This window comes from Palaemon carinicauda, chromosome 14 (assembly GCF_036898095.1).
Source record: "Palaemon carinicauda isolate YSFRI2023 chromosome 14, ASM3689809v2, whole genome shotgun sequence".
Lineage (NCBI taxonomy): Eukaryota > Metazoa > Arthropoda > Malacostraca > Decapoda > Palaemonidae > Palaemon > Palaemon carinicauda.
The window spans coordinates 112,866,961-112,884,460 of record NC_090738.1 but is presented as its reverse complement, the minus strand read 5'-3'; the positions used below and the strand labels follow the sequence as shown (position 1 = coordinate 112,884,460).

General features: G+C 34.0%; 1 protein-coding gene across 1 annotated transcript in view; it reads right to left on the bottom strand.

Moving 5' to 3' along the window:
- The window catches only part of LOC137653622 (uncharacterized), a 23,977-nt gene extending 9,978 nt beyond the window's left edge, over window positions 1-13,999 (bottom strand). Inside the window, exons 1-3 of the mRNA XM_068387181.1 lie at window positions 13,814-13,999; window positions 8,168-8,348; window positions 315-447 (exon numbers count right to left, since the gene is read on the bottom strand). Coding sequence (XP_068243282.1) covers window positions 315-447; window positions 8,168-8,348; window positions 13,814-13,891 — 392 coding nt within the window. The 5' untranslated portion in view covers window positions 13,892-13,999. The remainder of the gene's footprint in view (window positions 1-314; window positions 448-8,167; window positions 8,349-13,813) is intronic.
- Window positions 14,000-17,500: the final 3,501 nt, after the last annotated feature.

The window sequence follows — 17,500 nt, the reverse complement described above, 5'->3', positions numbered from 1 at the left end:
GTATGTATATGAGCATATATAGATATATACATATATTGTACAAACACACACATACACACATACACATATATATCTATATCTATATCTATATGTATATATATATATATATATATATATATATATATATATATATATATATATATATATAAGGTAAATGACTAGCATATCGCTTCCTCTTAATTATGCATCAAACAAGAATGAATAGCTACTTCATCCTTGCGAAAACTAAAGAAGTACATGAGTGATTGGGCTTAATACAGCCAAGATCTAAAGGAAAACAAAGAAAGGTAGATCATTCCAAATCTTGACCTTACCTGTCGCTCTCATCCTCAGACATCATATGGAAAGTGACCTCGGGTTCTGGATAAATGTCCCTGACCTTACAGTAGACACGGACGCTGTCGTCTCCAACTTCTTGGGTCCAGATCTCGACGTTGGATGGTTTACCTGTGGAGTGGGGTTGCGTGTCAGCCTATACTCAATTTTTTTTTAAAGAGGGGCATTTGCACCAACTCGCAGCGGTGCCCTTTCAGCTCGGAAAAATTTCTTGCCACCTGATTGGTTAGAATTATCTTGTCCAACCGATTAGCGATCTGGAAACTTTTCAGAGCTAAAAGGGCACCCCTGCCAGTCGGTGCAAATCTGCCTCACTAAAAAGAATTGACTATAGTTATTATTTTTATTATTATTACTAGGTAAGCTACAACCCTGATTGGAAAAACGAGATGCTATAAGCCCAATGGCTCCAACATGGAAAATAGCCCAGTGTGGAAAGGAGATAAGGAAATAAATAAACTACAAGAGAAAATTTATTACTATTATTAAAAGCTAAGCTACAACCCTAATTAGAAAAATAGGTTGTTATAAGCCCAAGGGCTCCAACCGGGAAAATAGCTCGGTGAGGAAAGGAGACAAGGAAACAAATAAACTACAAAAGAAGTATTATTATTGTTATTATCATTACTAGGTAAGCTACAACCGTAATTGGAAAAGCAGGATGCTATAAGCCCAAGGGCTCTAACAGGGAAAATAGCACAGTGAGGAAAGGAGATAGATAAACAACACGAGAAGTAATGATCTATTAGAATAAGATATTTCAAGAGCAGTACCAACATTGAAATGGATATTTCATATATGATATATAAAAACTTTAAAAAAACAAGAAGAAGATTACAGATGAATTCTCGGTAAACAACAATATTCCTATGGTGTTAAATATTTGAAGAAAAGAGTTTTATAAATTTATGAGATTGTGTCTTTGTTCAATTTTTGCAAGGCATATATATATATATATATATATATATATCTATATCTATACTGTATATATATATATATATATATATATATATATATATATATACAGTATATATATTCATATACATATACACACATATGTATATACATACATATGTATATATATATATATATATATATATATATATATATTTATATATTTAAAAATACAGTATATACATATACACATACACACACGTATATATATATATATATATATATATGTATATATATATATATATATATATATATATATATATATATATAGAAGAGATCTTCCACAAAGATGGTAAACTGAAAAACTAAGTTATGAATACTTTCGTTTAATTGGTACTCATTATCATGGTACAATGATTGTAGTAAGAGAGACCTTTTACAAGACAAGATTTTACATCATAAAAGGCAATTTTCAGAACAATTAATCGAAAAGAAAAACATGCAAAAATGGAATTATAAGTGAATATACCTACATAGACATTTACACATACATACATACATACATACAGAACATACATACATACATACATATACAGGGACATCTTTTATTATAAATTAAAGATATATGTAATTGTATGTATAACTATAATGATATTTTTACTCCATATCTAACTTGACTAGAGTTTTGTTTAAATTTTGTCTAATTATATCTTAATAACTTTTTTCATATGTGTGAACTATGGCTTATGATAAAAGATTACAATTATTTTTATTTTTCCTCTCTTCATGTCCCTGCAAATGTAAATAGGCCTACTGAATGTGTAAATGTTTATTTCGATATATTAATCCATAATTCCATCTTCCTTATGCTCTCCATTTTTAATAAGTTGTTTTCAAAGCTGTCTTGTGTGATAGTAAGTACCATTAAAGTTATCATGCTTCTGTAACAACTAATTTATATATTGTTACGTTGTTTAGATTGTTAAGAATGTGTCTGTCAGCTGGTTTTATCGTCTATTTTAGCAGCTGTTCTTTGTTTACAAGATTTTCCATTTTTTTTTCTTTATGTGATGTTTTCTTTTGTAAAAACCCTCTCCCACAATGTTTATTGTATCTTCATAATGCGTACCAATTATTTAGCTTTCCTTTTAACCTCTGCCACAGCTATTTAGATATCACGCGATTTTATAAATTTCCTGCGCGCACATAAACGCATACACACCAACACATACATGCGCGCACATACACACACACACACACACACACACACACATATATATATATATATATATATATATATATATATATATACATAAATGTATGCTGCATATACAGTATATGCATATATATATATATATATATATATATATATATATATATATATATTTATATATATATTATATACTGTATATACACACACACACACACACATATATATATATATATATATATATATATATACTGAATATATTTATATATATATTCATATATTTATATATGCATTCATATATATATATATATATATATATATATATATATATATATATATATACTGTATATATATATATACATACATACATACATATATGTAAAAGTATGCATATTTACCTTTGATAATCAAGTAAGTTTGCTGAAATTATCATCAGTGGGAAAATTTCCAATTTCTTTTTGAAGGAATTCTCTTTCAGTCCCTAATAACCTAATTCCGCCAGTAATGTATACCAAAGTTGGGAGCTCATCGCTATCATTAACGTCCATGTTAGTTCGTTCCTATTTTTTTTTAAAGTTTTTTTTATAAAGGAAGATGCGCGTCAAGAGATTTGGTGGAAGGTAATGTGTTTTTTATTATTATTATTATTATTATTATTATTATTATTATTATTATTATTATTAATTGCTAAGCTACAACCCTAGTTGGAAAAGCAGAATGCTATAAGCCCAGGGGCTCCAACAGGGAAAATAGCCCAGTGAGGAAAAGAAACAAGGAAAACATAAATATTTCAGGAGTAATTTTAAAATAGATATCTCCTATATAAACTATAAAAACTTTAACATACCATGAGGAGGAGAAATTACATAGAATAGTTTGTCCGCAAGCAAGAGAACTCTATCCCAAGATAGTGGAAGACCATGGTACAGAGGCTATGGCACTACCCAAGACTAGAGAACAATGGTTTGATTTTGGAGTGTCCTCCTAGAAGAGCTGTTATTATTATTATTATTATTATTATTATTATTAGACAAGGCAAAGCAACGAGAGAGAGAGAGAGAGAGAGAGAGAGAGAGAGAGAGAGAGAGAGAGAGAGAGAGAGAGAGAGAGAGAGAGAGAGAGAGGAGAGAGAGTATACAGTAGCTGTTATCACAAAAAGTCAAACCTCTTATGAATAAAGTGATAGTTTGGCTCCCCTCATCTTACAGACTGGTTTACTAATAGAGTATTTTGCATACAGAGAGAGGAGAGAGAGAGAGAGAGAGAGAGAGAGAATTTGTTTTAATCAGTTTATTGTGCTCATTGATCTACATAGTAATAAATCTACATAGTAATTAAGCTAAGCCTAAAGAATTCATACGGATTAAAAAATAAGAGAGAGAGAGAGAGAGAGAGAGAGAGAGAGAGAGAGAGTTTGCGTGCCAGGCTCGTGTGTATGTGTGATTGTGTATTTGAGTATGTGTACTTGTGTGTTTTCGTGAAAAAGAAGAGCTAGCTAATTGCAAACCATTAAGAAGCCTTATTTTTTGCCTGTTAAGTGAATTGCTTGAAGTTATGGCCTCGTATTTAGACAGTAAACGAAAGTAATTACTCTGATGGATGTGTGCTAATATAGTTTCTTTTACTAAGACAGTTTATTATTATTATTATTATTATTATTATTATTATTATTATTATTATCGAATAATAATAATAATAATAATAATAATAATAATAATAATAATAATAATAATAATAGTAATCTTATTATTATTATTATTATTATTATTATTATTATTATTATTATTATTATTATTATTATTATTATTCTGGTATACTGTGTGTTTCCATCAAACACGTAGAAATGCCAAGAAACTCAGGTAAAAAAAAAAAAAAAAAAAAAAAAAACTTTATGAATGAAAGAGAAGTAGAGTAGACGAGGAGGGTAGCATAGTAAAATGAAAATGACACCAATAAATCAGAAGAGGAAATAGCTAAGAATTAAATAAGCACATGAAACATTCCTAATATGCAGATCAGTGGATGAAGGTATTTTAATGAAAGAGGAAGAGCAAGAGCAGGAGGATGGGGAGAGAATGGGAGGGGGATAGGGAGAGAGAGAGAGTAGGGGAGTGAGAGCAGGGGAGGGGGAGGTAGAGGTAGAAGTAGAAGAGGAGGATGGTTGGAGCACTACCTCGTCTAAGCCTATTTAAAGGTTTAAAGATCCATCATAAATGGCAGAGACAAGTGACAATGACAATGCCCTACAGACTGACCATATTACATGATCAGCACCCAAGAGGCTTGGGGAGAGGGGTCTTCACCCAAGCTAGGATCAAGGAGGGCCAGGCAATGGCTGCTGATGCCTCAGCAGATAGACCTATTAGTTCCCCCCAAACCCCTATCCTGAGCTCACAAGGAGGGTGAAGGTTGCAGCGACCAAAGGAACTTGCGAGCTAGAGCGGGACCCGAACCCTAGTCTGAGAGACAGGACCCTACCAACAGGCCAGCACATATTGATCCTATTTGAAGGAGACTAAAAAGAAATGCAAGAAATGAAAACAAAGAACTAAAATCCCCGGATGGATAGTTATTATTTTTATTATTACTAGCCAAGCTACAACCCTAGTTGGAAAAGCAAGATGCTATAAGCCCAAGGGCTCCAATAGGGAAAAATAGCCCAGTGAGGAAGGAAATAAGAAAATAAATAAATGATAAGAATAAGTTAACAATAAATCCTTCTAAAAACATTAACAACAGATATGTCCCATATAACTATTAACAACGTCAAAAACAGATATGTCATATATAAACAATAAAAAAAACTCATGTCAGCCTGGTCAACATAAAAACATTTGCTCCAACTTTGAACTTTTGAAGTTCTACTGATTCAACTACCCGATTCGGAAGACCATTCTTGGAAATGAAAAGGAGAAAAGAACATTCAAGGTAGATTAGAAAGGTAATCTGGAGAGGACGAAAGAAAACGAAAATGCAAGTCGTCCAAGATATCGCAGAAGACAACGGGATTATTCTAAATTTCTTATACAAACTCTTTGGTCGTTCACATTAACTACCTAATGTAGGCCTATAACTTTTGTCCATGCTACACAAGGAAATACAGATTTATTTGGATAAATCCAACGACACTGATTTCTTGATAAACAGATGCTCAAAGATTTTCCATCAGCTATGATAGATTTGTTACCAGGTCATATGGAAAACATATGGGTAGGCTTACCTTTTTTTTTTTTTTTTTTTTTTTTTGATGGTTTGAATGCAATTAATTTCAAGGAATTATTAATGTAACATTTCTCCAGTGAAAGTTTCGACCTGACCCCCTTTACAAAGAATCTTTTTCAAATATGAAACCAAATGTGTAAAAAGATGTTATGAAACAGTGCCTCTATATGGTAATGGGTAAAAGAAGAGGGCAGATAATGAAAAAAATAATAAATGAATGATTTTATCAAAAAGGAAGCCTAGGACACCACAAGGTTCTTCTCCTTTACCATCGCGTCATCGCATTAATACTAGAATTGCGGTGCATAATTGTTTAGTTCCAGTGTGCAAGAATAACTGGAAAGAAAGTGCCTAGGTCTTAAATTCTTTCCTTGGAAGAGGTAGTAAAAGAGGAGCGTTAGTAGGCTCAACTAGTGCACGTATTATTATTATTATTATTATTATTATTACTAGCTAACTACAACTAGTTAGAAAAGCAGAATGTTATAAGGCTAATGGCTCTAACAGGGGAAAGTAGCCAAGCGAGAAAAAGGAAATAAGGAAACAAATAGAATAGGGTGCCCGAGTGTACCCCGCCCCCTCCGGCAAGAGAACTCTAACCCAAGACAATGGAAGACCATGGTACAGAGGCTATGTCACTACCCAAGACTAGAGATATACGTCTTATTAGGGAAGTGTGTTTTCATTCATTTCCCTTAATATATAATATTCTATAGATAAAATATTCATTGAAACCACTAGCTTCGAGTTGGGTATCCTTCGCGTTAATTATCTTAGCAATAATGCGATATTATGTTTATAATTATGTAAACTGATTCAATCATTCTCAACGGTTCTGAAAGCAAACGAATGACAAAACGAAACAAAAAAATATATAGAATATCGAGATAAACTGAAAATCAGGTTTACCGACAGTAGTGGTTGTTTTCAAAATAAAGACGGGATCTAAAAGAAAAGTAGGCCTACACTTAGGGGAGTGGATGATGCATAAATAAACTGTCAGGAGAGTTTACACACTCATGTCAGTCTCGTGTCGGAGAAATGAGCGGTTGATCAAAGAGCTGACGGCCAATGCCTGCCTTTACGAAATGCCAACTGTTACTTAATCCAGTAACAAACCTTAAGTGGCTTAGGATAAAGGACAGTGATGTCACAAAGAAACTTAAAAAAAAAAAAAAAATAATAATAATAAGTAAATTGACTAACAGATGAAAATTACTATGTAGAATGAAATAATGGATGAAAATATAAAATTGTTCAAAATATGAGATGAAAAATCAATTAGAGAATGAAAAATAAAGTATCAGCTTATATTAGCAGAAAGAAAATCTATACGAACTAGCTCCCAATATATTAATCGTACCCCTTAGAGTATTCAATTACTCCTTAACACACGAGTAGAAAAAGGCTCCTTTAGCAGCACTTAAAGGCCATTCCTCTATCACCCGTGACAGAGCGCAGGACGGCGCCCTATCTCCTGGTTCCCTACCGAGGATTAAGATTATGAAGATGAAGTGGATTTTGGTTTAACGATTCTTCAGCCATGAAATACGAATAATGATATTCTGATTACAATGTAAATGTCTGTCTGTCTGTTTGGATTGCCTTGCCTTATGCGAGACACGGGCTCTTGCGTTGGCAGCAGCACGTAAGCGAATGTAATTGTAATTTACTTTAATTTACTTTGAAAGAGGAAATTCTATAATGAGAGAAAGGTTCAGATAACTTACGTTATAACAAGTAAGATGAATATTATGCAAAGTGTGTGGAATATTACTTTAAAGGATAATTCATTTAAAATTACGTTAAATTTAGATAGCATGAACGAATTAGGTAGTATTTTATCTGATCCAGGCTCAAGGGACATGCGTGAAGGGATGAGAAATGAGGATTTACCTCGGGTGGAGTGAAAGGACGGTATTAATGCTCCTCAGTATGTAACCAAACTATTAACTTTTGTTTATTTGTATACACAAGGGAGCGCGCGCGCACGCTCAAACACACACACACATACTCACACACATACACACACACACACACACACACATATATATATATATATATATATATGTATATATATATGTATATACATTATATACATACATATATATATATATATATATATATGCAAGTGAATTATAAAGTCTTCAAAACACGTGGCCAGTCACAAAATTCAATAAAATAATAAGATCTGACTAAGAATGAAAGAAGAACTGCCTTTTTGTGTATTTTATCCTAAACTTTGTTATTATTTGATCAGTAAGAATCATTGATACCGGCATCTACACGTAATTACGAATGAATCGTAATTTCTTGGCCGTGGCATTTTTCATTGATTGCCAACAACGTTTATCTCTGCTCACAACTGCGATACAAAACAAGAAGGTCTATTGGTGTTAGTGATATTAACCGCTACAAAGAGTCATGCCTGTGTCAGAAACAAAGTGAAGATAAGTATTCTCAACATGTCAGCACCCGCCCTTCAAATAGCTAAAAAAAACTTACTGTAAACCACAAGTTTTCTTGGAATTTCCAGTTCTAAGTCGAAAGTGGACGCTTGGCATTTGTAGTCGCCGGACATATCTACCGTCGGATTCAGAATGCGAAGACCGCTGTGCTTGTGGTCCGCGTCCTCGGAAGCTTCGTACTCTACGTCAAGCCGTTCAGAGAACGGGCCAGGATGAACCTACAAGCAAGAACGGAAAATAGTTGTGATGGTGCGTAGACACATTGGCCTCATAATAGTAACACAGTGCACTGAGTGTAGTAGAGTCACACTCACAGATTAATAGAACAAGCAGGGTTGTGGTGCTGTTATAAAAGATACCTGCGTAAAACATTTTGATTGTATTTATACATACCGTATTCAATAAAACAAAATTTGTAGTCGACCATAAGGACTATAACGAATAGTATTACAATTGCTCTCACTGACTTCATGCAGGACTGATTTTACTCACAGATCAGCATAGAACATACAGAACACTGTTGTGTCAGAAATACTTGCCTAAAACAGTGTCGTATGATTCTCATATTAAAAACATGAAATAATGCAGCCTTGCAATGTTGCTAACACAGAACGTAAAGCACATAATCACTGTTTCACACATATGCTACCTCACAGAAGAGTATGGATGCCCCCATCAAAGGTTGTTAAAAATAAAGATCAACGCACACAACAATGCCATTACGTCTATAATAGCGAAGTTATGCTCATGATGTAATAATGTCCAGAGAAGAATAGTCAAATTCATACACAACAACAGAATTCATAAAACAGTGTATGCACGCTCACAAATTATCACACAAGGTACGTTATTCACATTCACGTACTGGCTAAGGAATTTGCAGGATCCCGTCTTTACCATCGGATATTTATACAGTATAATTGATACTAAAATCAACAAAGAAACCACGCTGAAGCGTTTTCGTCCTCACAGATAAACACAGAGCAGTATAGTCATTGAAGCGTTTTCGTCCTCACAGATAAACACAGAGCAGTATAGTCATACTCTCAAATTATCTCATGAAGCATTGTAGTAACACTCAAATACTCTCATGTGTGTAGCACTACTGAAAAAACTACTTTAGAGAATAGGATAATTGCACCTAGAAGCTAAAGCATTAGGTGAAATTCAATACCCTTCAAAGAAGAAAAAAAAATGCGTTTGCTCTATAGAATGGTGCCCCTTATTGGACGTTTTTCCTTTATATACAGAGGTTCTATGTAAATTGTAAATCATATCTGAACGGGTATTGAAAAGGGAATGAAAAGACCGAAAACGAAGAGCCGTTGTGAAAAGGGTGTCTTTTTTTTTCATATATGTTCCTAATTGAAAACCACATCCGTCTATTATTATTATTATTATTATTATTATTATTATTATTATTATTATTATTATTATTATTATTATTATTAGCTAAGCTACAACGCTAGTTGGAAAAGCAGGATGCCATAGGCCCAAGGGCCCCAACAGGGAAAAGTAGCTCATTGAGAAAATGAGATAACGAAATAAACTATAAGAGAAGTAATGAACAATTAAAATGAAATATTTTAAGAACTGTAACAACATTTAAACAGATCTTTCATATATAAACTATAAAAAAACACTTTTCTCAGCCTGTTCAGCATAAAGATATTTGCTGCCAGTTTCAACTTTTGAAGTTCCATCGATTCAATTACCTGGCTAAAAAGATCCTTCCACAACTTGGTCACACCTGGAATAAAACTTCTAGAATTCTGTGTAGAATTGAGCCTAATGATGAGATACTACCGTTAGAGAGTTATTGGGTCCTTTGACTGGCTAGGCAGTACTACAAAGGATCCTTCTCTGGTTACGGTTTATTTTCCCTTTGCCTACACATACTCTGAATAGTCTGGCCTATTCTTTACATATTTTTCTCTGTCCTCATACATCTGACAACTATGAGATTACCAAATAATTCTTCTTTGCTCTAGGGGGTTAACTACTGTAATGTAGTCTTTCAGTGGCTACTTTCCTCTTGGTAAGGGTAGAAGAGACTCTTTAGCTATGGTAAACAGCTCTTGTAGGAGAAAGACACTCCAAAATCAATCAAACTATTGTTCTCTAGTCTGAGGTAGTGCCATAGCCTCTCTACCATGGCCTTCCTCCGTCCTGGATTAGAGTTCTCTTGTTTGAGGGTACACTTGGGCACACTATTCTATCTTATTTCTTTTTATTTTTTTTTTTAAGTTTTTGATAGTTTGTATATATGAATTTATTCTATTGTTACTGTTTTATTCAATTGCTAATTACTTCTCTTGTAGTTTATTTATTTCCTTATTTCCTTTCCCCACTGGGCTATTTTCCCTGTTGAAGCTCTTGTGCTTATAGCATCTTGCTTTTCCAACTAAGGTTGTAGCTTAGCAAGTAATAATGATAATAATAACAATGAAGGTATAACAATTAAAATCTAGTATCTAATATTACGAACAGGATCATAATGGTACTATCCGAGAAGATCTGAATGCAAAGGATGGTCATGTGTCATCATCATCATCATCTCCGCCCATGCCTATTGACGCAAGGGGCCTTGCTTAGATTTCGCCAGTCGTCTGTCTTGAGCTTTTAATTCAATAATTCTCCATTCATCATCTCTCACTTCACGCTTTATAGTCCTAAGCCATGTAAGCCTGGGTCTTCCAATTCTTCTAGTACCTTGTGGAGCCCAGTTAAACGTTTGGTGAACTAATCTCTCTTGGGGGTGCGAAGAGCATACCCAAACCATCTCCATCTACCCCTCATCATGATCTCATCCACATATGTCACTCGAGTAATCTCTGTTATAGTTTCATTTCTAATCCTGTCCTGCCATTTAACTCCCAATATCCTTCTGAGGGCTTTATTCTCAAATCTACTAAATCTATTGGAGATTGTTTCATTGTCATACCATGACTCATGTCCATAGAGTAACACCGATCTCACTAAACTGATATATAGTCTGATTTTTATATGAAATTTTACTTAACCTAGCCATTGTCCGATTTGCTTTTTTCAATCTTTCACTAAACTCTAATTCTAAAGACCCTGTATTGGAGATCATTGTTCCTAAATGCTTAAATGATTCTACCTCAATAATCCTTTCTCCTTCCAAAGATATTTCCTCTTCCTTTTCATACTCTGTTCTCATCATCTCTTCCTTTCTTCTATTTATCTTCAGCCCCACCTCGTGTGATATTTCATGCGTTCTGATAAGCAAGCATTGCAAATCCTGTGGTGTTCTGTAACAAGGACTGCATCATCAGCATACTCTAGGTCTGTTAGATTCCTATCACTAATCCAGTCCAATCCTTCTCCACTATCTCTGACTGTTCTACACATTACAAAGTCCATGAGGAGGATAAACAACATAGGTGACAACACATTCCCTAGAGTACTCCGCTGTTCACTGGAAACTTACTTGATAAAAACTCCATTAACATTAACTTTGCACTAGCTATGCTCATGAACAGACTTAATCAAATTTATATATTTAAGAGGAATTCCATAAATAACACAGGAATCTCCACAAAATTGGCCGGTGCACACTATCAAAGGCCTTTTCATAGTCCACAAATACCATCAAAGGGGGATTTTATATTCTACGCATTGCTGTACAACATGTCTCAAAATGAATATTTGGTCAATGCAACTTCTACCTTTTCTAAATCCTGCTTGTTAGTCTCTCAGTTTTTCATCAATCTTTCTCTCCAGTCTCTTAAGAATAAGCATACTATATATAATCATAACAACTGACGTAAGTGTTATGCCTCTGTAATTATTGCAATCAGTCAGGTCTCCCTTTTTAGCTATTTTCACCTACACTCCTAACTCCCATTCATCAGGTTTTGCCTCTTCATGCCACATTCTACAAAATAATCTTGTAAGTAGTCTGGGAGTCACTTCCTTTTCAGCCAGTATCATCTCGGCAGTTATTCCATTGTACCCAGGGGCTTTCCATCTCTTGAGTTTTATAGGATTCCTTTTAACTTCAAACACACTGAATTCATTCATGGGCACATTAAGGTCTCCATCAGCTCCAGGTATATCAATCAAATTATTCTCTTCATATGTCCTATTCAAAACCTCACTACAGTGTTCCATCCAACGTTGTCTTTCTTCATCTTCTGTTGCTATAACAGAGCCATCTCTCTTTTTGATGGGTATATGCTTCTTCTTCTTTGCCCCAGTCGAGATTTCATTAATAATTCTATGGGCAATTTCACACCATAGCCACTTCTTGAATTCATAGCTTTGTCGGCCTCATCTGCTTTACTGTCTATATACTCTCTCCAGTCATTCCTGGCTTTTCTTTTGACCTCACTGTCATTACTGGAATACTCAGCATGCTCTACCTTGTAATTTTCATTACTTCCTCGAAAACTTTCAACAATCAATTTCTGTCTCTGTCTCCTTTTTATAGTATCCCAAGTATCATTCAATATCCATAGCTTTCTCCTTGTAACTGTTAGTCTCAAGACTTCACTACGAACTGACTGATATATGTTCTTAATATCACACCATTCTTCATTAATTGTCTTTTCTTCTTCTCTTAAAGTCTCTAAGACTGCAAATCGATTCCTACATTCAATTGCAAATGTTTCTCTGAGCTCTTCCTCTAGAAGCTTGGTTGTATTAAACCTAGGTATTCTATCTATCTTTCTGTTGGGTGCTTTCAGTTTTAATTTCAGTGTGGCAATGAGGAGCTGGTGATCACTACCAATATCTGCACCCCTATAGCTTCTTACATTTCTCAGAGTCCTCCTTCTCTCTTTATTAATGGCAATGAGATCTATCTGATTTTTGTAATTGTCACATGGTGAAGTCAATGTATACTTGTGGATATTCTTATGTTGGAACAGAGTACCTCCAATGACAAGATTGTTTGCTGAACAGAAGCTTATGAAATGTGCTCCATTTTCATTTGCAACTTTGCCAAGATCCTCGACACAGATCACATTCTCTATCCATTGATTATTTCTTTCAAATTTAGCATTGAAGTCGCCAATCACAATTTTTATATCTCTCTCAAGGATCTCATCTATTATCCTCTGCAGTTCTTCATAGTATTCATCTTTCCTTTTTTCAGGGGAATCATTTGTTGTAGCGTAGCAAACTATAATATTGGACTGCTTTGATTTGAACTTTGTTAGTGACAATCTACTATTTATAGCTCTCCACTCGGTTAATGACTTTTCTGCTCTTGGTGTCATCATCATTCCTTCTCTTACATCTCCATCTGATCTTCCTGAGTAAATATATATATATATATTCCCTTGGTCTAAAGTTTCCTTACCAATCCCCTTATAACGTGTTTCACTTTGAGCCAATATATCCAAACTATATTTCATAAATTCACTTGCTATAACTTCCCAATCTGATTCATGGTTCTAACTTTCCAATTACCTATTTTCAATTTTTCTTTAGTGTTTATAAACCGGGAGATTCTTAGCACTCCGCTACTCCCGGGATTGGGGGCCATTCTTTCATCTTCTCTATTAATGACTGACTAAATCCATAGAGGATTCATTGGCTAGATACATCAAAGGATAGCCAGTTCCTTGTGATGCGCAGTGCCTGTCTAACTAAGTCATGTGTAAGTTTTCAATATCGTACTTAGTCTTACTAGTAACCTGAATTGATACCTTACCATAGGCACGTGTCCAGCGACCCACTGATAGAGAGGCACAGGATTGTCTTTGAAGAACCACTTGACGACAAGGCCCATATCCTCCTCGTCGAGCGTGTACGGACAGTCGAACTCGACGGTGTCCACCGTTCCGTTCTCGACGACTTCGACCAAAAGCTCATCGTTGACCTGGAGAGCTTGGGTGGTTCCTTCGGAGCACAAAAATAAAAGTAAGTAGAGTATCAGGAAAGGTAAGAAAGCATGAAATATGAGATTAAAAGATAAAAATGGGTCATGTTTATTATTCATCAACTGAATTATCATGATACCGGTTAAACTTATTCTACTATTCTTACACATTATTATTATTATTATTACTTACTAAGCTACAACCCTAGTTGGAAAAGCAGTATGCTATAAGCCCAGGGGCTCCAACAGGGAAAATAGCTCAGTGCGGAAAGGAAAAAAGGAAAATAAAATATTCTAAGAAGAGTAACACCAATAAATATCTCCTATATAAACTATAAAAACTTTAACAAAACAAGAGGAAGAGAAATAAGATAGGAGAGTGTGCTCGAGTGTACCCTCAAGCAAGAGAACTCTAACCCTAGACAGTGAAAGGCCATGGTACAGAGGCTATGGCACTACCCAAGACTAGAGAACAGTGGTTTGAATTTGGAGTGTCCTTCTCCTAGAAGAGCTGCTTACCATAGCTAAAGAGTCTCTTCTACCCTTACCAAGAGGAAAGTGGCACTGAACAATTACAGTGCAGTAACCCCTTGGGTGATGAAGAATTGTTTGGTAATCTGTGTTGTCAGGTGTATGAGGATAGAGGAGAATATGTAAAGAATATGCCAGACTATTCAGTGTGTATGTAGGCAAAGGGAAAATTAACCGTAACCAGAGAGGAGGATCCAATGTAGTACTGTCTGGCCAGTCAAAAGACCCCATAACTCTCTAGCGGTAGTATCTCAACGGGTGGCTGTAAGTGAGAGAGAGAGAGAGAGAGAGAGGAGAGAGAGAGAGAGAGAGATGAGATTAAAATATAAAAGGGGTCTCTAGTTTATTACTGTTGTACCTTATTAAATTATCATGATACTGGTTATACTTATTCTACTATTCTTACATATAAAACAGTATGAGAGAGAGAGAGAGAGAGAGAGAGAGAGAGAGAGAGAGAGAGATGAGATATGAGATTAAAATATAAAAGGGGTCTCTAGTTTATTACTATGGTACCGTATTAAATTATCATGATACTGCTTAAATTTATTCTACTAATCTTACACATAAAACAGTATGTAAGAGAGAGAGAGAGAGAGAGAGAGAGAGAGAGAGAGAGAGAGATAAAAGGGGTCTCTAGTTTGTTACTATTGTACCGTATTAAATTAATCATGATACTGGTTGAACTTATTCTTACGCATAAAACAGTATGTGTGTGTGTATGTGAGAGAGAGAGAGAGAGAGAGAGAGAGAGAGAGAGAGAGTGATAAAAGGGGTCTCTAGCTTATTACTATTGTGCCATATTAAATCATCTGATACTCGTTTAAATTTATTCTACTAATTATACACATAAAACAGAGAGAGAGAGAGAGAGAGAGAGAGAGAGAGAGAGAGAGAGAGAGAGATAAAAGGGGTCTCTAGTTTATTACTATTGTGCCGTATTAAATCATCTGATACTGGTTAAAATCATTCTACTAATTATACACATAAAACAGAGAGAGAGAGAGAGAGAGAGAGAGAGAGAGAGAGAGAGAGTTATTCAAAGGAAATATTACAAGGAATTCGAAGAAATCCACATGTAGTAAACATGCATCTCCCTTTATAGAAATTAAGTCGTCCCATTCCTCAACTGGAGAGAGAGAGAGAGAGAGAGAGAGAGAGAGAGATTTGGGACATGACTAGTTCCCCTTGGCTCTCATCCAATCACAACTTAGAACTGCTGATGTATCCAGCTCATATAAATAGCTTATGTGAAAGGCGTCTGAAGGATATTGGGGATGCTTGTTAATAAAAGGTTTTAATGGGGGAATTTAAGAGAAGCATTGATGTGGTGGTAAGAAAGTTTTCCATTAGGAATTCATTATAATTTCTTGAGTCTGTTTGCCTGTCTGTCGGTCGTTTACTACAGTGGAAATAATTGTATTGGAAATGTTAGTGATGATGGTATAGTTAATGATTTTTTTATATATGTGCTGGTTTGATATTTAAGTACTTCCTTGTCAATATAAAAACAATGTGACTCTCTCTCTCTCTCTCTCTCTCTCTCTCTCTCCTCGGGTGTTACCTCTATGGAAACTATAGGAGAATCGTGATTAATCTAATGTTTTCATTTCTTTCTTTCTCGTTGCATTTGTGTGATTTACCGCTTCTCAACATATACTTTATAAATAATGCTATTATTATTATTATTATTATTATTATTATTATTATTATTATTACTATTATTATTATTATTATTATTATTATTATTATTATTATTATTATTATTATTATTATTATCACTTGGTAAGCTACAGCCTTAGTTGGAAAGGCAAGATGCTATAAGCCCAATTGCTCCAACAGAGAAAATAGCCTAGTGAGGAAAGGAAGTAAGTTAATAATTAAACTACAAGAGAAGTAATTAACAATTAAAATAGAATATTTCAAGAAAAGTAACAGCATTAAATAAATCTTTCATATGTAAACTATAAAAAACTTTACAAAAACCAAAAGGAAGAGAAATAAGATAGAGGATACGAGGATTGTGTACATACTATCTCTCTCTCTCTCTCTCTCTCCTCTCTCTCTCTCTCTCTCTCACAGACAAACACACGCACGACTTCAGCGAGTCTATACTGAGTTACTTTCCCTCCATGTGATAGAAGGCGCAAGTGTTCGGGTTTTCCTCTTACCTCGGAATTACCTAAATTCTTGGAATTTATTTCAAGGAAAATAAGAACAGAGATATCCTAACGGGGGTTGCAAGGGGAGGGGGAACTACCCCCTTCCCCTCACCCTGATAACTAGTTGAATAGCAACGAAAATTCATATGTAAAAAAATATTATGAAGGGGTTTACCTGAAATTATATGTATATTACTACCTTATAAGGTAAAATATATCCATATATAAATTTTCTGTCTCTAGGGGTTATGAACACAATTATTAATTATCCAAAAATATTAAATTGATATATCTTGATATTATTCAATATCAAAATATATCTATTTAATTGAAGTATCCTAATCAACGCAAAATTGCTAATAGATTAATGAACTTTCGGATAATTTAAAATACTTGTATGGAAAAAAAAAAACATACTTTTCCTTTTAATAATATATCATGAAAATAATGAAATAACATAATAATGCTATGTTTTGTTATTTGAATTTTTTTTTTATAACAAGAACGCCCAGTGTGATGATAAAAAATAATAATAATAATAATAATAATAATAATAATAATTATTATGATAATAATAATAATAATAATAATAATAATAATAATGATAATGATGATGATAATAATAATAATAATAATATTAATAATAATAATAATAATAATAATAATAATAATAATAATAGTAATGATGATGATAATAATAATAATAATAATAATAACAATAATAATAATAATAATAATAATAATAATAATAATAATGAAAAGAAAAAAAAGGCAGCTTTCTATAGGATGGTTTATATTCAATTGCAGACTGCAGAATCTGCTGGCA